This window comes from Eptatretus burgeri, chromosome 10 (genome assembly GCF_056783735.1).
Source record: "Eptatretus burgeri isolate ZD-2024b chromosome 10, Ebu_testis_v1, whole genome shotgun sequence".
Lineage (NCBI taxonomy): Eukaryota > Metazoa > Chordata > Myxini > Myxiniformes > Myxinidae > Eptatretus > Eptatretus burgeri.
The window spans coordinates 22,305,378-22,331,442 of record NC_140970.1 but is presented as its reverse complement, the minus strand read 5'-3'; the positions used below and the strand labels follow the sequence as shown (position 1 = coordinate 22,331,442).

General features: G+C 43.8%; 1 protein-coding gene across 2 annotated transcripts in view; it reads right to left on the bottom strand.

Annotated features, from left to right (window-relative positions):
- LOC147018071 (fibulin-1-like) overlaps positions 1-26,065 on the bottom strand; it is a 105,446-nt gene that overhangs the window by 22,259 nt on the left and 57,122 nt on the right. For both annotated transcript variants that reach the window (XM_085897386.1, XM_085897387.1), the window contains exons 6-9: positions 25,800-25,895; positions 12,193-12,327; positions 11,290-11,430; positions 10,207-10,347 (exon numbers count right to left, since the gene is read on the bottom strand). In XM_085897386.1, the coding sequence (XP_085753512.1) occupies positions 10,207-10,347; positions 11,290-11,430; positions 12,193-12,327; positions 25,800-25,895 (513 nt within the window). The remainder of the gene's footprint in view (positions 1-10,206; positions 10,348-11,289; positions 11,431-12,192; positions 12,328-25,799; positions 25,896-26,065) is intronic.

The following is a 26,065-nucleotide window of genomic DNA, read 5'->3' as shown; positions in this document are numbered from 1 at the left end:
CAGAAATCGCCCATCATGTTCGGGTTGTGCCGCCCTTGGTAACGCGTCTCCATGAGTGAAATCTCTTGGTGGAATCGCTCGCCGTGCTCGTCCGAGACTGCTCCCAAGTTGTCAGGGAAGAAGTTCAGGTGCTGGTGTAGGAAATGGATTTTCAGGGACATCCTGGAGCCAAGTTTCCTGAAGGACTCCAGCAGCTGCTGCACTATTTCTTCATAGTTGTCCGCGCGCTCGTTCCCCAAGAAGTTGTCCGTCACAGCTTTGAAGCTCCTCCATGCTGCCAGCTCTTTGGGGTTTAGAGTTGTCGGAAAAGTTTCGTCCTTCACAATCTGTCGGATTTGCGGTCCAACAAAGACACCAGCCTTGATCTTGGCCTCCGACAAGGTGTTGCCAAACTTTTCCTTGAGGTATAAAAACCCACGCCCATTCAGATCCATTGCCCGTACAAAACTTTTCATCAAGCCGAGCTTTATGTGGAGTGGTGGAAGGAAAACCTTGGCTGGGTCGACAAGGGCGACATGCTTCACGTTGTGTCGACCAGGTACATGCTCTTTTCGCTCTTCCCAATCTTTCTTCGTCCAGTGATTCTTGTCGTCTCTGCTATCCCAGAGACAAAGGAAGCACATGTATTTCATGTAGCCTGACTGCAGCCCTAACAACAGCGCCACCACTTTCAAGTCTCCACAGATGTGCCAGTTGAAGTCATTGTACTTGATGGAATCAAGCAGCTGCCGCATAGTCTCATAGGTCTCTGTCATGCCGAACGCGTGAGCCAGTGGGACTGATGGTTTCTCGTTGCCATTGTGGAGCAAAACAGCCTTCAAGCTGTTCTTCCCCGAGTCGATGAAGAGGCGCCAGTCTGCAGGATCGTGATCACACCCAAGTTCTTTCAACAGACCGTTGATGTCACTGCAGAATGTCATCGTGTCTTCCATCTCAAAGAACTCAGCCATGTCTCTGTGACGTGCTCTGAACAAGGATATCTTGGTGTTAGGTTCAAGTAGATTCCACTGCTGCAGCCTTGATCCAAGCAGCTCTGCCTTCGCCTTTGACAGCGAGAGATCTCTTACAAGATCATTTAAGTCTCCCTGGTTCAGAATGTGTGATTCTTGAGTGTCGGGTTCAAAAGGTTCATCATCACCATCCTCTTCACCACTGCTTACAGCTATGTTCTGATCAGCCGGAGGTGTTGGAACGGGGTTCTCGTCATCATGAGGCACAGGTTTACGAGCAGAGACGCAGTCAGCGTACTTGATGTGACCTTTATTCTTCTTGTTGAAGCCGGCGATGCTTGTGCAGCAGAAATAACAATCATCATGATGATTCTGCGGCTCACGCCATATCATGGGCACCGCAAATGGCATGCTCGCGCGCTTGCCCACCAACCACTGAGTCAAGGTTGTGTGACAGCTTGTGCAGCAGATGTGTGGTGCTCAGCTCTGTTCTTGGTCCCCCACCTTACACCCAAAGTAGTGAAAGTAGGCGGCCTTCATTTTCACTGCTGTAGATATACTTCGCTGTTGATCTTTTTTGGTATACCGACCACAGACATAACAGAAGTTGTCAGGATGATTGGTACAGGAACGCCTACTCATCTTTATCTGAAAGAAAGAAACATAACACAAGTTAACAAAAATTGTACGAAATAGACATGTTAAAGACATATGTAAATTTCATTGAAATCCTGACTTCTCGGCAATGGGAATATTTCTGTTCCTGAAAATCCTGACGTGATACAGCAAAACGGTTATGATTTTTGAAATCAGCGTACCCAAATTAGTCTTAATCACTTTACACATCTCCAGTAAAAAATTTTTTTTGAAATTTGTTGTTCAGTGTAATCATAATAAACTAACAACCTGCTAAATATATCCACTGAAGATCAAAATGGTGGCAAGTAAGAGAAGGACAAGTGCACATCGATAACACAAGGACATCCATATTAAAGAGTATTGGGGGGGGGGGAGAGAAGGGCAAGACGGTTTTGACAAATGAGGAAATTTAAGAATGATGTCCTGCACTATCCTAGTGCTTCCCCTCCTGAAACTGGACAAGTGTATCCGAACTGGACAAGTGTATTTACTGCCAGGTCAGGTCAGATGAGATCTGTGACTTGCTACAGGTACCATGTAAATCTGTAATAACCTGTTCCATGGTTGGGCTGTCGGCGACTAAACCATCTCCCCCACCGAGTTTCTTGGTGAGGAGGGTGTATGATATGGACACCCAGCAGCATGAAAAACAAAACCTGTCAAAGGGCGGAGAAGCTCCTTGTGAGCCAACGGCCATCCATATCTCGTTACCAACTGCATCTGTGGATGTCCTCCTGCAGTTGGGTTACTTTTTTATGAGGAGGTTGGTGGCAGGATTTGCACTCTGGCCACTGTAAAACCCTTCATTCCGCAAATCACACAAAAAGCATTTTTAAAAATCTGAAAACCCACTTAGTGGGACTACCTCCTGTGCAGCTGCCCATCACATGGCAGCTCACCAGATGATGGGATTGGGGCAAAGCCTTCAGGACTCTCAATCTTTGATGATAGGAGGGAAACCACGAGGTAACCTTCCTGGGTCAGATTGCGGGAGAGTGTGTCGGGGTGGTGCTGAGGTGTTTTCCACCAGATGGCAGTCTCCTTCGGTTGACATGAGGCGGTCCCTTCGGGTGGGTGCCTGGAATGTCGTATCCCAAAGAGAGGATGATCACCTGCCTCTGCCATCATCTGAGCTCAAGCGTTTGGATGTTGGTATTGCAGCACTCTCTGAGGTTCGGAGACCGGACTGCGGTGAGATCATAGTGGGTGATGACACCTACTATTGGTCTGGTCACTCTGATGGTTACCATGCCCAAGGAGTTGCTGTAGCTGTGTCCAATAAGCTGACCCCAATGATAATTGAGGTAACACCGGTCAACGAGCGAATTATGAGATTAAGGATTCATCACTTCTGGGTGTCGTTTCCCTGGTCTCTCTACATGCTCCGACTGAGGTGAGTGATCTCACCATGAAGGATGCACTCGATGCCATGGTCAAGTCTGTGGTTGATCAGTGCCCCAGGTGAGATATTCTTCTCGTCTTGGGGGATTTCAATGCATCGACTGGAACTGAAAGGGACGGTTGTGAGACATGTGTTGGTCCCCATGGATCTGGAACTGAACCAGAATAGCACTAATTTCCTTGACTTTGTAAGAAGTCATGGACTTAGGGTGGCTGTTTCATGGTTTCAGCGCCCACAGGCTCATCGCTGGATTTGGTATTCCAACACTGGCGGTGCGGCAAAGGAGATATGCTCGTTGATGGTCACTGGAGGATGATCCAGAACTGCAGGGTCTACCGGAGTGCTCAGTTCCTCAATACTGACCACAGCCCTGTTGTAGCAACTCTGAAGGTCAGGTCAGGAATGGGAGTATGCGCCAGAGGAGCGCGTCGCTGCATCCACTTTCCGCCGGTACTCCATCGGCCTCCGTCTGGCCATCCCCCAGGCAGATGCCTGGCCCATTGCCATCTCCTTGAGATGCCGATCAACCTGCTGCAACCACTAGGCACGTGGTCAGTCCATTGGCCTCATCCACTCACGAGACACCCTCGCTGAGAGAATCTGGTAAGCAGGATCAGCATCAGGAAAACGAGCCACATGTCCAGACAGCCGCAGCTAACCCTCATGGACCATGCAGGTAACAAACCTCATTTGAGTCTCTCTAAGCAACCGCTCGTTGGAAACAAAGTCCAACCAGCGATGGCCAAGGATTCTCCGAAGAGACCTGGTACCAAAGGAATTAAGTCTCCATCTCAGATTCCTGGTCAGAGTCCAAGACTCACATCCACAGAGCAAGACTGGAAGCACCAAGGACCTGAAGACTCGGACTTTTGTCCTCCCGCACAGGTACCGGCAGCACCACAACCCATGATACAGTGAATCCATGACTCCCTAGGCCCGACCAGACGTCTGTTGATCTCTGACTCACAGCCAGCAGAGACATGAATATCACTGCCAAGGTAAGTGAAGCTTTCCACGACCTCAACATCCTCACCACAAACAGGCACAGACAGAACAGCAGCATCCAAGATGTCATTGAAAGCCTCGATCTTAGTTTTGACCCAGGAAACGCATAATCCCAGTGGCTCCGACTCCTCATTCAGCACCTAGAGGGCTCTCAAAAGGATATAGTCTCCACAAATATGACTGCATCATCTGCAAAATCAAGGTCAGAGATCGTGACATTCCCAAACGATGCACCGCAGCATGAGCTCTGACATCCTCCCCAGAATCCAGTCCATACAAGTGCTTAAAAGTGTGGGGGCCAGTACACACCCCTGATGAACTCCAGTAACAACTGGAAATAAGTCAGAGATGATACCATCACATCTCACAGCACTCTCAGTACCAGAGTGTAGTTCAGACATCAGATTGATCAGTTTTGGTGGCACCCCACGAAGACCAAGAATCCACCAGAGGGCATCCCGATTCACTGAATCAAACGCGTTACAGAGATCAACATCGGCTGCAAGCAGTCCCTGCCGCAACTCTGAAGTTGCAACTGAAATCCAGGAGAATAGCACCATCCCAGCCGAGGCTGGATGTTGGCAAGCTCAAGGAGGAGAGGGTAGCTGAGGAGTTTGTGAACAGGTTGAGTGGAGATTTGGAGGGTCTGGGTGCTGTGAAGGATCCTGAGGAGTTGTGGAATGCCTTCAAGACCACAGTCCTTGATGTTTCCGGTAGTTGTCTTGGAACTCACCATCGGGCGAAGAAAAATTGGTCTCTGAAGGGACACTGGATACAATTGACCAGAGTCGCAGTGCCAGGCTGAAGAGCAGAGCTGAGCTGTTCAGAGAGCTGAGGCATAAAACTGTACGTGCGCTAAGGGTGGACAAGGAGGCCTATGTGCGAGGAATCTGTGAGGGGGAAGAGCATCACCTGTGGACAGGTGATTCTCATCCTGCTTACAGGGGAATTCACGCATTGTGTTCCTCCAATCCCGTCCCTCGGTGTAGTTCGAGCAGAGGGTGGTGGGCTCTTGACAGAGGAGTCCGAAGTGAAGGCCCGCTGGGCCGGTTACTTTGAGCGGTTGTACCAGGCTGATCCACCAGCTGTCGAGTTGGACGTCAGCGGTGTTACAATCCCTGTTGCTGACCCTCCAATCAACTGTCGTCCACCTTCGCTTGTGGAAACACAGGCTGCGGTGAACTGGTTTAAATAGAGTAAAGCTCCAGGGATCTGTGGCATCCATGCTGAACTTCTCAAGGCTGGTGGAAATGCTGCACTCGTGTCATTGCATGCAGTTTTGCGCTCTGCCTAGAACACAGGAATCATCCCAACTGACTGGAACAGAGGCCTTGTTGTCTCTCTCTGGAAAGGGAAGAGTGATCGCCAAGACTGCAAAAACTTCCGAGGGGTGACGCTGCTCTCAGTGCCGGGCAAGGTCTTTGCTCGGATAATTCTTAATCTGGTTCGCCACCATTTGCTTGATCAACGACACCCAGAGCAGTCAGGCTTTACACCAAAGAGGTCAACGATTGACCGTATCCTTGCCATTCGGGTCTTCACCGAATGCAGATGAGAATTTCAGCAGGGTCTGCTTGCTGCATATGTTGATCTCTGTAAAGCATTTGATTCAGTGAATCAGGATGCCCTCTGGTGGATTCTTGGTATTTGTGGGGTGCCACCACAACTGATCAATCTGATGTCTGAACGAAACTCGGGTACTGACAGTGCTGTGAGATGTGGTGATACTATCTCTGACTTATTTCAAGTTGTTACTGGAGTTCATCAGGGGTGTGTACTGGCCCACACACTATTCAGCACTTGCATGGACTGGATTCTGGGGAGGATGTTGGAAAGATCAAGCTGTGGTGCATTGTTTGGGATTGTCAAGATCTCTGACTTTAATTTTGCAGATGATGCAGTGATCTTTGCGGAGACTCTAAATATCCTTTTGGGGGACCTAGAGGTGCTGAATGAGGAGTCGGAGCCGCTGAGATTTCGGGTTTCCTGGGTCAAAACTAAAGGCCCAGTCACACCTTGACGTTTTAGCCAACGTATGCCGATTTTTGAATTTTTTTTCTAAAACGCTGGCACACGTTGAATACGTTATGGGTAAGTTTTGATAACATTGAAAGCACGGTGAAAAACACTGCCATACGTCGTTGTACGCTGGCTTTAAACGTTGTACTTTTCGGTTGTCCTAAAATTTTTGCATGCTTGAAATTTCACGACGTATGCCGGCGTATGACTCACACGTTCCGCTACGCTGACCACAAGTTGTATGCACGGTCTGCGATCGTTGACAGACGTCAACACATGCTACTTGTAAGTTAATCATAAGTTGAGACACGCCGAGGTAATGTTTAGCGTACCCGAAACTTATTTCTAAGCTATGATTAACGTGTTGTTGGCACGTTACGCGATCGTTGCCACACATCGACAGACGTTACTTTTAAGTTACTCATAGGCTGAAAGACGTCGGTATAATGGATCGTCCGTGCGTCAGCGTCCACGGCCACGGCCAGGACACTTATTTGCAGCATTCTTCAAACTTTTCTTCAGCATGACGAGGATGTTCACACTTCGATGTCTAGCTTGGCTATGATTCCAATTGTCCATCGGCAGCGTCTATTTAAAATAGTCGAGTTTGAGCGTTTTAACACGTTCAGAAGAAACGCTTCAAATTTCCAAACCCCAGCATCAAAAAACAAAGGCGAGTGACAGCAATTTAAATCGTTCATTGTAAACAATGAAAATAGCTGAGTGGTACCGTTTAAAAGTCGTTGAGTTTAAAAAAAAAAATCCAATTGTTGAGCGCAAGCGTCTACTTTCAATAGTGGAGATGCAGCCATTTAAATCGGTGAGTGGCAGCCTATGAATAGCAAACCCTACGTCACCGGCAAAGATAAACTGCCGCACGATATCGATAAGTTAGGTTATCGTTGGGAATTGTTTGTGAACGCCGGCTTCACGATAATTATTCGTTGGTATACTGTATATATAAGTTATCGAAGCGCTCTATGCACATTATTAGTTCATTGTGCATTTGTCCAACCCATTATGAATAGACCTAAATCGTAAAAACAAGCCATAGCTCATTGTTGAAAAAGCCCCATAAAAAATTAGCCGCGATGAACTTCGAACAATGGTGCAAAGATGTCTCCTACCCGTGGACACGCGGACACAAGGAGGATCCATCATAACCCACACCCTCCCCCTCACACTCACCTACTACTGCCAACATGAACAAACTGCTAGTAATACTAATACTGATACTAATACTGATACTGATACTGTTACTGCTGACATGGACATCGACTCAAAAAGGACTCGAAAACACTGTTGGGTTCCCCTTTTATGAACATCATTTTTATATACCAATTCCCAAAATCGCTGGGAACACGTCTTTATATGGCAGTTGTAAGTTAGAAACACGTTCATTTATTTTTTTTGTCGACCGGAAGACGTCATTGGAATACGTCTACATACGTCGATGTGTGTTGGGACTACGTAAAGAATTGGTTCAAAGCACGTCAAACATAAGTTAGAAATAAGTTTCGCGTAAAAAAGACATCACCGCGACGTGTTTCAACTTATGAGTAGCTTATAAGAAGCCTTTGTGGACGTGTGTAAGCGTCCACATATCGTGTGTAAAACTTATCCCCATCGCATGCGGAACGTGTGTCATACGCCGAGTACGTCGTAAAATTTTGAACATGTTTAAAATTTCTTGACGTACTCTACTTACTACGACGTATGATAGTGTACTTTAGCGTTCTACTCACGTATACCAAACTTACTCATACCGTATTTGACGTGCCCCAACGTTTTAGACACATTTTTCTTAGGTCGGCATACGTTGGCAAGATTGCCAAGGGGTGACTGTGATGTTGACACTTCCATTTCTATGGCAGTTATGATTTGAATCGTTGTGCGTCAGCCTTTTAATAGGCTACGTCACGACATCGTCGGCGATGCGTGCAACGCGCTATGCCTAAGTTAGACTATCGTTGGGCATCGGTTGTGTAGGCCAACTACAGGTTCAGCATTCGTTGGTATAAGTTATCTATAACACAACGAAACGTTCTGTGTCCATTACTAATGCGTTATACATAAGACCAAGTCGCTATGAATACGTCCGAATCTTTAAAAAAAAAACATCAAAAGTTCAACGTAAGCCAGCGTTTTACATAAATTTTAATACGTTGCCATCGCTGGCTAAAACGTCAAGGTGTGACTGGGCCTTAAGATCCAGGCTTTCAATGACATCTTGGATGCTGCTGTCCTGTCTGTACCTGTTTGTGGTGAGGATGTTGAGGTCAGGGAGAGATTCACTTACCTTGGCAGTGATATTCATGTCTTTGCTGGCTGTGAGCCAGAGGTCAACAGATGTCTGGTTCGGGCCTGGAGAGTCATGGATTCACTGGATCATGGGGTGTGATGCTGCCAGTTCCTGTGCGGGGGATGAAAGTCTGAGTCTTCAGGTCCTTGGTGTTTCCAGTCTTGCTCTATGGATGTGAGACTTGGACTCTGACCAGGGATCTGAGACAGAGACTTAATTCCTTTGGTACCAGGTCTCTTCGGAGAATCCTTGGCTATCGCTGGTTGGACCTTGTGTCCAACAAACAGTTGCTGAGAGAGACTCAAATGAGATTTGTTACCTGGATCGTCTGTGAGCGTCAGCTGCAGCTGTATGGACACGTGGCTCGTTTTCATGATGCTGATCCTCCTCACCAGATTCTCTCAGCGAGGGAGCCTCCTGAGAAGAGGAGGCGAATGAGCCGACCACGTGCCTTGTGGTTGCAGCAGATTGATCAGCATCTCAAGGAGATGGGGATGGGCCAGGCATCTGACTGGGGGATGGCCAGACAGAGGCCCCTGGAGTACCGGCGGTAAGTGGACGCATCGACGTGTTGCTCTGGCGCATGCTCTCATACCTGACCTGACCTGACCTGACCTGTATCCGAAGCTAAAAAATACCTTGAAAAGTAATGCACCATTTTTGTAATACAAATGCAATCTTGGAGTATCCCAAATTTAAATCCCTTTATCAAAACTGAGGTTAAATTGATCTCCAAAACCTCAGATTTTCCAAAATGCAAGTTATAAGTTATTCTATTCAAATCCGAAGATATAAAGTTTGCAATCAAATGGTCGGCAGTGTGTGAAAAGTTATTTTCAGCACCTTTCACCAGTGACGTCACAGCATGCCATTCTCATACTTATATTACTGTCAGTGACCATCACCAAAAACAAAATGAAGTGCGAGCGGCATTTGTGTTTTTTCCCACTCGTACTTGTAAGCTCAATGTTTTTTTTGTTTGGCAAAATGCCAAAAAAAAAATGTATGAACACCCATTAAGATGGTGTCAAGGTCCATAATGGCCAAACGAGAAACTCAGTAAGATTAGGACATTTTGTATATCCGATAAAATATTGGAATGGGTCGGAGAGATCGGAAGCAGGAAGGTGGACCACATCCAAGGCGAGCTTTCACATCGGACCTTGCAGGCGGTAAAACATCCGACCAGGCCATTCGATTTATCACTATTTCAAAGCAATTTATGTTTTGAAACCAATAAATTGTGAAGATCTTATCTGTTCTCATCAGTGCATGTTCAAAAGGTGAATGCACTGTTCAATATCATCACTCGAATTATTATCACTGGGCCAAAATTTCTCAAGTCGTCCGAATCGTATCAAACTTTATACCAACACTCTTCCAGATGAAACATCTGACTTATAATGTCTAAGTTTTTTTTTGCTCATCATCAGACTGATCTTGGATTCAATGCTGAGCTGTGCCAGTCTCAACTTCCGTTATTTTGACTTTGCCGCCATCGGCCTGTGATGCCAGAACTCATTACAAGTCACAGAATTTCAGCTGAAAAACCCAGATTTTAACTGCTTTTTAATAGCATTTTGAGATTAAACACAAATATTTTTATGCCACCATCTACAGCAACTTATTGTAGACAAATTCCACATAATAAATAAATGAAAACTTATGCACCACTTGGTAAGACATTCAAACCATAGGTGTGTTTCTCATGAAATTCTCCTGTTGTTGATCGAGGATGTGCTTAGAATGGATTTTTTGTTTCCTGTACAATTAAAGGTAATAATTTATTTCCTGTACAAGTTGTATTGATTAAGAAAACTCAAAATAAAGTTTAATGAAACATTAAATTATACAGATTTTAGAGTCAATACGGTTTAGGTTTCACGCACCGTCACAGCTGCCTGTATCACTAAGGTAAAACCCCAGTTGGCAAAGAAGGTCATCTGTCAGGCAGTGATAGGATCCGTGCGTGTTCTGGCAGCGTTTCCCTATTCCACAGCGATGCGTACCAGTCTTGCACTCATCTATATCTGCAACATGATGTCCAAAACAGAAAGCAACGTGATGTCCGAAGCATAAAAAAAACACAAATAGATTTGTATTTACCCTAACAATGAGAAAACTTAAAATAACTCCAAAAAAATTCCAACTAAAGCCACTTTCTACATTTCATTAAAGGCCTGAAAATACTTTGTACCTTAATTAAAAGAAAAACGCAGATGTCATATTGCAATATGACACAACTTCTTAAATGCGGTGCAGGTAACTTGCCAGGCAACACGGGGTCACTTGGTGTTACAAGCAAAATTATAATATACCAAGGACGTATCACCTTATCCTTATCATTATATGTGGACGAGCAACAACACTTTTTACTCTTTACATGAACTCAAACAGGTCATGAATGTAATTAATATGGAAGGCATCTTACATAATGGTTCGACTGTTAGAGCATCCACCTCGAGACTAGTAGGTCGGCAGTTCGATTCTGACCCTGGGCCAAATCAAACCAACCACTATAAAAATGGTATGTTCTGTTTCCTCGAATAAGACTCATCATTTCGACAATAGAACATGGACAAACGTCATAGATTGGAATCTTTGGAGAGGAGAAAATTCCTTCTTAATTGCCCCCACTGAGTGTTGCTGGTACCCAGAGTTGTCTGGGAAGTGATTTCACTTCCCCCAAGCTCAGTAACTATTTTTGTCTAAGTTGAGTTTGATGTTGTATCACTAAATCGTTTACAGGTGTGTGTGTGTGTGTGTGTGTGTGTGTGTGTGTGTGTGTGTGTGTGCGATTTATGTTCCTGCTCTTCCATGAGCCTTAGAGCCTGTCGAAAAAAACAAAACAAAAAAAACAAGAAAAGTGCAATCAGAGATTTTTAGAATCCATTTGCAACCAGGCGAGGTTGCAGTCACGCCTGAATATCAATTAGATATTTTCACCACACAGGTCTCTCCATCATCCTTACCGACACATTTGTTCTCTTCTGCGAGTTGAAGTCCTCCGACACACACAAAGTTCTCCCGTTCGCAACGGAAAGAGCCGATGGTGTTGACACAGTACTCTTCGGGTGAGCAGGTGTGTTTGTGAGTCAAGCACTCGTCCTGGTCTTGAGGTCGCAAATGACACAAATACGCAACAATATATAGAAAGATAAATTTATATAAAAGTAGAAATGAAGAAGTGAAAAATATGGCTTTGATGAAATGCAATTCCCAAAACACAGCTCATCATTTCAACTTTCCACTTTTGAGCGTGACCTACATTTTCAATCTAAGTCAAGACTTCGATGAATATCATGAAATGGCAATGTATTCTGATGGATTATATCAGTCACTCATGTACGTAAGCAAAAATGGTTGACAAGTTAGCTCACAGGCAGCACACTTGCCTTCAACGAGTCCAGTTTGGGTTTTATTTCCAACCCGACTATAAACTGAAATCCCAGTGGCTTCACAGGCAGATCATTGTACCAGTGAGTCCGCCATCCCACAGAACGGATGTTAAGTCAGCGGTCACATCTGCTAGGATTGACTTAAAGATGTGGAAAAAAAACCTGACATCACCTCTTGAAAAGAGTCGTTCAATGTGTGTTCATACCCTTGCCAAATTCAAAATTCCTCTCCTGGTTGAGGGCTGCTTAGCCAGTACCCTGGGATGGAACAACAACCTGTGCAGCATAAATTATCAGCTATGGCAATGGTCAATTTCACATGAGATTCATCAGAGACTTCCGCTAACGTGCAGAAGAACACAAATCAAGAAATCAATAAATTAAAAATATTCCAAGAAGAAAAACACTCGGAGTTAAAGAAATGACAAATATTCCAACAATAACATTTGTTTCTCAAAAGGATGACCCATGCCTCACCCACACAGCCGCGCACCCGGTCGGCAATGTAACCAAGGACGCAAATCGGCTGGCAATAATACGATCCAGCTGTGTTGAGACATTTTTGGCTTCCAGGGCAGAGTGTTGAACCATCAGTTTTGCACTCATCAATATCTGCATGCAACACAAACCATAATCCTCATTTTCTGTCCAAAAGAACAAGAGCAAAAATTTAGCTTGTATCTAAAAATTTAGCTTATATTGGCTCCAATCCATGGAAGTGATAAAACAAAGCAATAGTTGCCAGCGATATAAAACGTGAAAAATAAGACAAAATTTATGTTGGATGGAATAATGTGCGAGGAAGGAAGGAAATTGTAGAGGACGAAAGACCGTGATTGTACAAACACAAAATATGTGATCATGAATGACAGCAAAATTTATCACATTGCTAAAATAATCAATATATATTGCAACAAAAGCACCCTGGCACTCTGGACAGGATAAATATTTATCATAGTGAGCAATATCTTTTTGTGTTGAGCACATCTTTCATGTCAACTTCCTATTCGTGCGCCGGAGACCAGATGTCTACTATCACCTTGTCATTCCTCTCATTCCTTAGTAATTGCACTGATGTATGTCTATCATTTTTCTGATTATTGATGTTATTTTGCCATTTATAATCGTTCACAGGTATCATGGTGCCATAATAACCGTGGCATTACTGAACCCAGGTCGCATCCTGATTGGCCCTTTTTTAATTCCATGGTGTGGCCCATCAATGGGCACGGATGGTCGATTTTCCGAATCAAAAATAAATCTGGGACACTATTGTGCATGGGAGCATAAAGCCTCTTATTTCTTCATAACCCTTCTTTTTGAAATAAAATGGTGATATTTAACCTCTGCCATCTTCGAAGATGGATGGAGGTTACTGTTTTCACCCCTTTCTGTTTGTTTGTTTGTTTGTTTGTGAACAGTATTATGGAAAAACTCCTCGACGGATTTCGACGAAACTTGGTGGGGGGGGGGGGGTTAGGTATGGTCCAAGGATCATGCCATTAAATTTTGGACTTGGTCCCCCCCCCAAAAAAAAATGTTAGAGAAAAAAAATGTTTTTTTTTGCATTTCTACATGTTTTAAGTGATTTCCAACCCCCCCCCCCAAAAAAAATTGTTACTCCCCCCAAAAAAAGAATTTTTTTTTTTGCATTTCTACATGTTTTAAGTGATTTCCAACCCCCACTCAAAAATTGTTACCCCCCCCAAAAAAAATTGTTAGAGAAAAAAATTTTTTTTTTTTGCATTTTTATATATTTTAAGTGATTTCCAACCCCCCCAAAAAAAATTAGAGAAAATTTTTTTTTTGCATTTCTACATATTTTAAGTCATTTCCAACCTCCCCCCCAAAAAAAAATTGTTAGAGAAAAAAAAATTTTTGCAACTTTTTTTTCAACAAAATTTCGATTTTTTTTTTTTTTTGCATTTTTACATGTTTTAAGTGATTTCCAACCCACCCCCCCCCAAAAAAAAAAGTTGGAGAAAAGAACTATAACTCTGTCAGCACTGTTGACATCATATTTAATGAATAAGATATAAGGTTCACTTGAGTGACCCAGCAGTATTGGCGGCGGAGGTTTTACACTCTCCCGAGTGCTCCCCCTTTAGTTTGGTTATGAAATGTCCCGGACGTGATTCGCATTGTAAAAAGCGAATCGGGGAATTCCCAGCAACCGATTTGCAACCACGAGCCAAAGTGGCATGTCTGAAAACGAAGACACGACTTTTGAAATGATGTATGAATGCGAGCAAGCCAGGCCTTTTGCACATGCACTGTGTGTGTTTTCAGTGACTCAGTTCTGCTCGCCAAGAACTTTTAACCTGCCGTTGCTTGCGCAAAATCTGTATTTAAAAGTCTTTACAGCAGAATTTTCAGCACTGAGATGAAAGACTGACAACATCAAAATATTGAACCATAATTCTTATGTTCCTGAATGCAAATCAGACTCACAGAAACGAAGTATAGGAAATACGAGAAATATTCGTGGATGAGAGGTGTCAAGTTCCTACAATTTCCTGTTAGTACAAGTGAGTGGCATTAGTGGATGTAACACACACACACACACACACACACACACACACACACACACACACACACACACACACACACACACACACACACACACACACACACACACACACACACACACACACACACACACACACACACGGACTCTTCTCCTTTCACCAATAGGTGCAAGTATCTGGTACAATCTATCTTATAGCCCCGGAACCAAACAAAATAAATATATTTATAATGACGCTCATGGTCCATAGAGCTCCCACTCCGACCCCACACCCTCCCATTCTCGTATCAGACAGAAATTTGTCTCCGGACATGTACGAGTGGTGTTTGTCTCCAGATGGCTTGGCTCTGGACATGTCTGGGAGGTGTTTGTCTCCGGACAGTGTTTATCTCCAGACGTGTCCTGGCAGTGTTTGTCTCTGGGCGGTATTTATAGAATGACCGGAACAAAATGTATTTCAGACATTATTTTGTTTCCATCTTCACTGTTATTCTCTGCAGAATAATTTTGATGAGACAGTATGAAACATAATTAATGCTCCACCGCATGTCTGCCTTCCCTTCCCACACCCTCCTCACTCCCCTCTCTCCTCTCTCTTCCCACCTCCACCTCTACCTCCTCATTCTCCCCCCCTCTCTCTCCCCCCCCTCTTTCTATTCCCATCAGCGAAGTGGCAGCTGGTATTTACCAGCAGTAAATATAATAATTTTAAACTTACCCTGTGCACTCAAAAGCCCCAGAAAGTGTTATGAATCTGGAACCCATCACACACAACAGCTACAGTCCCCATAGAACAGTTGTATCGATAAGTCTGTGTTTCTAGTCAGGGTTCCTTCCCCTTTGTTTAATGGGTGAATAATTGTACGTGCACTGTGAATTATTTTATAGTTAGACCTTTGGTTACATAAAGTACAACAACAAAAACATCCTCCTTCGTTTCTCGTCCCACCATCATTCATCGGCACCATTAAACACTTGCGTGTCAGCACGTACATGGGCGGAGTTTCCTCGGCCACCAGAGCTCCGACTCCGCCCCAAAGAGATGGAATGTTCCCCACGACCAATGGGAGGCGAGACGTCTCAGACACTGACTTTCACATGAACTCCGGACCAATGGGAGGCGAGACGTCTCAGACACTGATTTTCACATGAACCCCGGACCAATGGGAGGCGAGACGTCTCAGACACTGACTTTCACATGAACCCCGGACCAATGGGAGGCGAGACGTCTCAGACACTGACTTTCACATGAACCCCGGACCAATGGGAGGCGAGACGTCTCAGACACTGACTTTCACATGAACCCCGGACCAATGGGAGGCGAGACGTCTCAGATGGCGAACTTTCCCACAGCTTCTCGACCAATGAGAGGCGAGACGTCTCAGACACTGACTTTCACATGAACTCCGGACCAATGGGAGGCGAGACGTCTCAGACACTGACTTTCACATGAACCCCGGACCAATGGGAGGTGAGACGTCTCAGACACTGACTTTCACATGAACCCCGGACCAATGGGAGGCGAGACGTCTCAGACACTGACTTTCACATGAATCCCGGACCAATGGGAGGCGAGACGTCTCAGACACTGACTTTCACATGAACTCCGGACCAATGGGAGGCGAGACGTCTCAGACACTGATTTTCACATGAACCCCGGACCAATGGGAGGCGAGACGTCTCAGACACTGACTTTCACATGAACCCCGGACCAATGGGAGGCGAGACGTCTCAGACACTGATTTTCACATGAACCCCGGACCAATGGGAGGCGAGACGTCTCAGATGGCGAACTTTCCCACAGCTTCTCGACCAATGGGAGGCGAGACGTCTCAGACACTGACTTTCACATGAACCCCGGACCAATGGGAGGCGAGACGTCTCAGATGGCGAACTTTCCCACAGCTTCTCGACCAATGGGAGGCGAGACGTCTCAGACACTGACTTTCACATGAACTCCGGACCAATGGGAGGCGAGACGTCTCAGACACTGACTTTCACATGAACCCCGGACCAATGGGAGGCGAGACGTCTCAGACACTGACTTTCACATGAACTCCGGACCAATGGGAGGCGAGACGTCTCAGACACGGACTTTCACATGAACCCCTGACCAATGGGAGGCGAGACGTCTCAGGCACTGACTTTCACATGAACTCCGGACCAATGGGAGGCGAGACGTCTCAGACACTGACTTTCACATGAACCCCGGACCAATGGGAGGTGAGACGTCTCAGACACTGATTTTCACATGAACCCCAGACCAATGGGAGGCGAGACGTCTCAGACACTGACTTTCACACGAACCCCTGACCAATGGGAGGCGAGACGTCTCAGACACCGACTTTCCCACGAACCCCGGACCAATGGGAGGCGAGACGTCTCAAACAGAGATCCTTCCCACGACACCCCAGCCTGCAGGAGAAATGCAATATAAGGAATGCCAGGGCCTTGGAAACAGCGTTAGGGTTGGGCGATCGGGTTTGAGGTGCCAGAGATCGACTCGTCTGGTCGGCTTGGCAGCGATCGGGTTTGAGGTGCCAGAGATTGACTCGTCTGGTCTGGTCGGCTTGGCAGTGCATCACGGTTGGGCGATCGGGTTTGAGGTGCCGGAGATTGACTCGTCTGGTCTGGTCGGCTTGGCAGCGATCGTGTTTGAGGTGCCGGAGATCGACTCATCTGGTCTGGTCGGCTTGGCAGCGATCGGGTTCGGGGTACTGGAGATCAACTCGTCTGGGCTGGTCGGCTTGGCAGCGATCGGGTTTGAGGTGCCGGAGATCGACTCATCTGGTCTGGTCAGCTTGGCAGTGCTCGGGTCATCTCTAGTCTCGTCCACCTGGCGTCCGACACTTTTCCTCTGTCCCTGGTGCTTGGAGTGGCATCGTTGCTGCGGGTTCGAGTCCCGCCGAGCCAGATTGTCAAAGACCACACGAGGTGGACAGGTTCAAGCGCAGGCTCTGGTCTCCAGCTCACCTGTCCTCGAGCTGGAGGCCTTCAATAAAGACCATTGGGGTCCATTTCTGTGTGTGTGTCTGTCTGTGGGCCCGTCTGTAAGTAGAAATTGTTAAGTGCTTGCCCTTTGTATATTGCATGACTATATTCAGGGTTAATTCTGCTCTGTGTCTCCCCTTTCCCTATTGTAAATATATCCGCTGTTAAATGTATCAGCTCGTTTCTGTATTTCCTTCATTGGTTTAATACGGTGCGTGTTGGGGAATTTAAGAAGGCCATTGTTGCCGTAGTTGTGTGCATTTGGACCGACGGGACCTCGGTAACCATCCACTCGGGTTATGCACGGGTCGAGCACGGAAACGACTCGTCCCATTCGAGTTCCGTCGAGGGTGTGAATACTCGGTAGTTCGCCACTTGGGCCTCTAGGTATTTTGAAGTTTGGCAAATAACCCTGTACCACGTGGTTGATTTATTGACGATTCACGGTCCTGTAAGGGACCCGTACCCTCGGAGTTGTCCGAGGGTGATGATCTAGATCCCGAGTGTTCGGAAGATTCGACCCTGCTGCTCCACCTAGCGGTCGTGCTCGTCGCCGATACCCAGCCCGCAACAATAGGACCCATGTTCACACGAGGTAATCCCACAAGGTTCAAAGCCCACACACTGGCAGTGATGGTTGAAAGTTTTGGTAGAACTCACCCGTCTACCTTCGGGTCTCGCACAGGTTAATATCTTCAAGTGTTTGCAGTACAAGAGCTGCAAGCTATCAGATTTTTGGGTTAGTTTTGAGCGAGACACACCCCTTTCTCGTCAGTATGTTTTCAAGTATTTTTGGTTTCTTTCAGAAGCTTTGTGAGCCACTTTCGGTAACAATCCTTATCCCTCACACACACAATACACATTCAGCTGCCCTGATGACCCCCGTTGCTGCTGAGGATTTTTCCACGTGCACCCCAAGCATTCTGGGGTGGATTACGTCAATTTGAAAGTCCTATATTGGACGAAGTTAAGTTGCCAAGAATACCCAACTTTTCTTTGAGATAACTGAGATGAAAGATTGTCATGCTATTTCTTTAGTAACTGGTATTTTTAAAGTTTTTAGCTGCACTTAATAATTTACATTAGATTTGCATAAATAATCTGGTCATTACAGTACTGTATAAATAAAATCCATTTTCACAAAGTCGGTGAGAAATAAGATGGGAGTTGATACTCGACCACCATGGAGTTATATACATGACGGTCTATTATCACCTCTCAACTTATATTTGAAGAACGAAACGTAAAACAATGAAATCAAAAGAGAAATTAAGTGAAACCTTGCAGAATGTATGGAACAACCACCCAATGGAATTTCTCCAGAAAGTGCAGGAAAGCATTCCAAAATAGATATTTGCTGTTTTGTACGAAAACAGGTTTTGCATCATGCATGCAGAAAATGAAAGTCTGCAGAAGTTAACCATGCTGCGTATAGTTGAGGGAGAATAAGACGAGGCAGACCATGTGCTGGTTGGATGAGGGCAAAGGCTGCAACCAACTTGTCTCTGCCAGGGCTTCAGGAAGCAGTGCAGGATCGGGTTTGGAGAAACCTGATCATTAACGTTGTGTGGTGTTTGTGTCCTGGTGTGTTACGTACTTAATAAGAGACACAATTAGAACTGCCACTTTTAACTGCCGGCAGTGATGACCGGTTGAGGAATTTCACAAAAGAAGATTTTTGAAGGATTTTTTTTGAAAATATGGCTGCCGAATCATTTGACCGGTGACGTCATCCCAAAAAAATTTTGTGGACCATTTTATCCCTGGATGACCCTCAAAAAATTTCATACTGATCGGATGTAGCGTTCTACATATGCAATTATGACGTCGTAACAAAGGTACAAATGACGTCATTAAAATCAAACTCATTCCCCATGACGAGAACTTTCTACGTGCCAAGTTTCAATATTTTCCTTGGTGTGGTTTCAGAGATACAGAGGTCCAAAGTTTTTCCATTTTTCGAACATGGCTGCCCCACCACGTGAACTATGGCATCATAATTATCACTGAAACATTCCACATGAGAGTCGCGCCAATGGTGAAAATGTCGTCTCGATCCAACAAGCGGTTGCGGAGAAAAGCACAAAAGTTCTTAGTGCTGTGGCATGGCTGGAAAAAAAATAGGTAACCCCTCCCCAGGGTAGAACAAAGCATAACCATATTTTTTGGTTTATTAGGATGTCTGAAGTAGGAAATGGATGGTTGTGAAAAAATATATTGGGGATAGCATGTATTTTTGGTGGAATTTGTAATTAAAATGGCTGAAATTTTTGTGCGTTTCGGAAAATCATAAATATCATAAAAATGACTGTTAAATCTTCAATTATCAACCAATTTTGATAAGTAAAATGTCATTTTGTACAGAATCAAGAGTATGTTGCTTTCAGATCATCTCAGTAGCTAAATCTCAATCATTAAGTTTTCAAAACTGAAAAAATGTGATTTTACAAACGAATTTTATTCCGAAATGCTATCTTACATTTTGTTGTATACTAATATTTTTTGCTTTAACACTGAAACTAGCAAATATATTTAACAAAACATTCTGCATAAAATGGTCCTGAATATGAAATTCACAAAGAGATTTAAACAAAATCATCACTGTCCAAGTCGCTCTCATCTGCAGCAACAGAGGCTTCACGTTTGTTGTCACATTCTATACCGAGACATGAACAGAAGTCAGTGCAAGGCAATCCTAATGCCAAACAGTGGCACTTCTGTGAAGTCTTGCATTCAGCATCCATACAGTACATGTGAGTTCGGTCTCGGACTTCAATGGGTGCAGCCTCTTTCACATAGTAAACAGGTTGCATGGAAGATGTGTCCTCATCCCATCTCCAGCCATTACCAATTGGGCGCAACTGTTGTGGTTTCGAAACTTCACATTGCATCCATATAGTTAACTGGTACTTGGCACGCAACACATGTTGAAGGAAAGCATCCTCAGTTGGAGGAAATGCTGATGCAGGTTTGTCACTCTTGCAAGCAAATTCATACCGTAACTCATCTAACGTAGTACATAAGTTGCGATTGGATTTCCATACAATGCTAATGTGTACCGACGAGCATCCTGCAGGTTTTCTGTCAAATCAGGAGTTGTGCTCAGGGTGCTCAGAGCAGGAAGATCCTCTGCATATTGAACTAGCTTAATGAAGGCTGTTTTCTTGTCAATCTTGTAGAGACTACTGGTGCTATCACACCCAGTAAGGGTGTGTGCAGATGGTAAGGCACATGCTACATTTTCTCCTACATTTTGACAGATACTATGAACCGGTATAAATCTTTTCCCTATTTGTTCTTTGTCCAGTGTGTCCAGAATGCATGTATGTTAACTTTGGCAGTTTGTTTAATTTAGATAGTAAACCAGCAAGACAAGGACATCTGTATCATCTGACTTTAACTTTGGCAGTTTGTTTCATTTAGATAGTAAACCCCCAGGTCAAAAAACCAGTAAAGACCAGTAGCTTACTGGTCAACTGGTACCAGTTGAAAACCAGTAGCCAACTGGTACCAGTAAAGCCAGTTGGTTTCTTACTGCTTTTAATATGGAAATTGGAATAGAGTGATGTATTACCAGTTGAAATACAATTGTACTTAACTAACTGGTATCAACTGGGAGACCAGTACATTGCAACTGGTATCAACTGGGAGACCAGTACATTGCAACTGGTATCAACTGGAACCAGTAAGACTTTAACTGGTACAAATATGAGCTACTGGTTTTTTCAACTGGGAAATTGGAATTCTGACTGAATTTAACTGGTACCAGTTGAAACCAATAGAGACCAGTTAAAGACCAATTAGAACCAATAGAGACCAGTTGAAAATGTGTACTGGTTTTAACTGGTTTTTCGACTTGGGCCAGCAAGACAAGGACATCTGTATCATCTGACTTCAATATCAGCCTTTCAAGAGATGATGCTAGGTCAATGGCATGAAGAAGCATCCGAGTGTCTGCTTCTTCTTGTGTGCTGAAGAGCCGGAGAAGATTTATTTTTCCATTTGAGTCAATGGTTACAACTCTCTCAGCTTCTGGAAATCCACCTGCAAGAGTTATACTCTGGCCATTGATCAGTCCAGGTGGGTCATCTAGTAATGACTGTTATATGAATGCTGCAAGGTTTGCCTCATTAGCAGAATTCTTTAGGAAATTCCTGTAATGTGGCACAACTCTGTCTGGAGCAATTACATGACTTGCAACTGCAGAAGTGCCACCTCTGCATTGTCTTTCTTGATATTTGACAGAATGGCGAACATCATAACGATCAAAAACAAGGACTACGGACTTGATGTTCCATGAATTATTGAGTAGGGCAACAATTTTGCGCAAGATAAGCTGTGCAATATTCCTGAAAGTGTTGAACTGTGCTTCATGTATCTCTTGGAGAAGCATCACCATAACAAGGTCATTCACACTTTGAAGTCCACTCGGAATGTACACATCTGTCCCTTTTTGGTCAAGTGCAACTGACGTAAGAAACCTCCGTACTTCATCGTAGGACACAGAGTAGCCCAAGTCATGAAGATGATCAACCAGTTTCTTACTCCCAAACAAATGATGCACAGAGATTCCTAAACCAAGACTTATTGGTGTCCGTATTCACCGACTCTGAGCAATGATATTTTGGCATATAGCAATGATCTTCAGCTCCCAAGTTTGAGAGTCACCATTGGCAAAGCAAGATACAGAGTCAAATGCTTGTTTGCTCCCACACCACAATCGAAAATCATACAGACAATCTGGCACAAATTTTCCACACTCCTCTAGCTCCAGATCAAAACCAGATATGTAGTTGTCACTGTCAGTTATATTACTCATTTGGCTTCTCAGGATTGCTGCTGCCATATGCAAGATCTGATATTCATCAAGCTGATCTTTTGCTAAATGTAAATCAGAAAACTCAATGTTTTCATCAGTTTCCATGTGTGATGCTTGTTGGAATGCATCACCAATTGTCATGTTGTCTGAACAGACCAAGTCTGATTGTTCACGACATTACACGAAGATTAGTCTGTTTCCATAATAATTTTTTAGCTTTGTCTTTAACTTCCAGGACGAATATTGTTGTGCATCAGTCACCCCTATGTCAACCAAAGCTTGGACATACTTTTCTTTCAGGAGAGAGAGGCTTGTCACAGTCAATTTTTGGGATAGCACTGATTTCTCAAGCTCATTCTGAACAATGTGGAATGCTTTCTCGTGACAAGTCTGTTCTTTGTCAGATGTGGCTGCCTTCGAACATGCTGCTTCAATGTTGCGATCACTGATATAATGTCCATAACAACTCCGATGATACTTTACATCAAAGACAAAGAGGTCTGAATGTGTAAGCATTCGAGTATGAATCTCTTCATCATTTCGTTTGGCAGCTGCTTCCAGAACTCTCTGTCTGGTGGATTTACCACTTCCAGTTGTAATTGGAGTCGATTTTTCTGACTTCTTGTCTCCTTTGCCACAAACAAAACATTGAGTACGGATATTGAAATTGGAGGAATGTGATGTACTGCTTTGCCACAATGAGGGACTACGTGTAGATGGATCTGCGGCATCATCATCGATGTAATTGTTTGAGGAACTTGTATATTTTGCGCGGCAAAGTTTGTGGAAGCTCACATGACTCTCGCTGGAGAGAATTTGGTCTTCTAAGGGTGAAAATAATTCATAGACATCATCTTTGTGTTTCTTACATACATTCATGATAGTCCTAAGGCCATTTTGTGTTGGATTCTTGACAACAGCTCCTCCTTTTGTAAGGGATTTGAAGCACAATATACATTGTTTAGTGTTCAAATGAGGTTTCTTATCAAGAGGTTCACCATCCATTATGCTTTTCTTGTACTGTATTCAATGATGAAAGTTTCTCTGCCCTACAAAGACAAAGAAGGACTGGTAAAATAACAGGGACGAAAAACATGTTCCTCGGAATTGGATTTGACACATACACACTCTTATATTTTTTTAGGCAAAACAATACTGTCACAACCTAATTATGTACTGCCCTTTCAGATTTCCTACAAAATGACACCTTATTTGTGCAAATCGGTTGAAAATTGCAGGTTTAAAAGTCATTTTCGTGATTTCGCAACATTCGCCCAGTTATTGGAGACGACTAACACAAATCATGACCAAAATACATGCTATCCCCAATATATTTTTTCACAACCATCCATTTCCCACTTCAGACATCCCAATAAACCAAAAAATTATGGTTGTGGTTTGTTCTACCTTGGGGAGGGGTTACCCTGCTTTTTAGGGCCCTTATGGGGAATGGCCACAGCACTATCTGTGTGGACAAACAAACAGATAAACAAGCCGGTAGGCGACATGGGTGGTCGCTATATAATTGCATACTCGTCATACAGTTTTTGACGGATTGGGCTGAAAATTTTTGACAGAGGTTGATTATAGTGCGCATAAAAGCGCAGAAGCCGATTTTTGATTTTGATAAGAAATAAAATAAAAATATTTTTCGGATTTTTCCAAAAATTTCAAAATCCCGTTGGAAGGCAAGGTGGTGTCCATAGCAATGGTGCTCAAAAGCATACAACTAGATCCTGGTATGAACCTACCAGTGAAGTTTCATCAAAATCGGTTGACTCCTCTGGCCTCCAGAGCTGTCCATTGCATACATACAGACAGATGGAAAACCTGAGAATAATGGTAGTCCAGCAACCACCCAACAACCAAGACATTGTGCAGAGCACGATACTTGCAAAATCCATAAAACAAATTTGACCTCAAAAATAATTGCTGGTTCAAAATAATGACCAAATATGCAACTCCACTGCAAATTTCACGTGAATCGGATGAAAATTGACAATTTTAGAAATTCGGCCTATGTTGACCTTTTTGGCCTATGTGGACCTCCAAAATAAATGGTGGTTGAATTCAATGACCTGAAATATATATCCTCTCCAAATTTCAAGTCAATCGGATGAAAAGTGAGGATTTTAGAAATACCACCAATGTTGTTGACCTCCGGCCTATGTTGACCTTTTGACCTCAAAAAACAATAGGCTTCTTCCTATTGACAAACTCTACCATGTGATGAAGTTTTGTGAAGATTGGTTTAAAATTCTGACCTGTAGGAGACAGACAAACAGACAGAATAACAAGAAGACGGCGTGCAGAGCACGATACTTGCAAAATCCATAAAACAAATTTGACCTCAAAAATCATTAGTGGTTGAACTCCTCAATGACCAAATATGCAACTCGTCTTCAAATTTCAAGTCAATCAGATGAAAATTGACAATTTTAGAAATTTGGCCAACGTTGACCTTTTGGCCTGTGTTGAACCCAAAAATAAGTGGCTGGATGAATTCAGTGACCTGATATGCAAATCCTCATCAAATTTCAAGTCAATGGGATGAAAATTGAGGATTTTAGAAATACCACCTTAGTTGTTGACCTTGGGCCTATGTTGACCATTTGGTCGATGTCGACCTCAGAAATAAACGGTCATTGAATTCAGTGACCTGAAATATAAATAGTCTTCAAATTTTATGTCAATCGGATGAAAATTGAGGATTTTAGAAATCTCACCAAATTGTTTACCCTTGGCCTATGTTGACCTTTTGACCTCAAAAATAATAGGCTTCTTCCTAATGACAAACTCTACCATGTGGTGAAGTTTCGTGAAGATCGGTTTAAAATTGTGACCTGTTGGCGATAAACAGACCGACAGAATAACAAAATCGACGAACCAATATACTTGAAAAATCTTCGATTTTGCAAGTCACAAATCGACAAAGAGGGGTGAAAACAAAACCTCCTAAACCTCCAGTTGTGGAGGTAATAAAAGGTATGGCTTTTAAAGGCTTACGACTTCACTCCAGAGTATCATTTCAGCAGATAATTTCGTACACATTTTATGGGCCATTTTTACCTCTGCCACCGAAAGTGAAGGAGGTGATGTTTTCACCCCTTTCTGTCTGTTTGTCTACTGGATATCTCAAAAAGTTGTTGACGGATTCAGATGAAATTTTGTGGACATGTTCGGTGTGAGACAAGGCCAAACTCATGAGATTTTGGTGAAGATCCAGATCTGGATCCAGATCCGACTGCTATAATTTTTTAAGTGATTCTTCACGATTGAGAGATCGGGCCAAAAATGATATAGAGCATGATATCTCAAAAAGTTGTGGACGGAATCAAATGAAACTTGGTGGACATGTTGGGTGTGTGACAAGGAAGAAAGCATTCGATATTGTTGAAGATGCGGATCCGGATCCGACAAACAGAATTTTTAAAGTAATTCTTCACCATTGAGAGATTGGGCTAAAAATGATAAATAGCACGACATCTCAAAAATGTATTCGGACAGATTTTTTTTTTTGTGAATCAGGCATTACAGAGCGGAGGTAAGCACTCTACCGAGTGCCCTTCTTGTTATCCCATGCCATCCCGGAGTACTCCGTACTCCATGAAAAGGATTTTCTCTGTTTCTGAACTTTAATTCTTTTAGAAGGTATTTTGGGGAATTATTATTATTGATGTTGGTACAGATGGGTAAACTTTTATCTGCAAACATCAATGAGCAAGTGAGAAAGGAGAAGGTTTGCACCTGCACAGGTGACTCCGTCAGCAAGCAGACTGAATCCAGGTTTGCAGGAACACAGATGATCGTTTATCCTCTTGCAGATATGTGAGCATTTTAGTCCTATGAACAGCAGAGCACAAAAAACAAATGCACCAATTACCACAAGATATGATGTGATGGTGTTGCTCCAAAAATAAATATTCTTAACATTACGAATGTACCTTGAATTTTTTGCATTTTATTGATCTCAGGCTCATGGCAAATCTGGTATGTTGATCACAAGCAGGAAC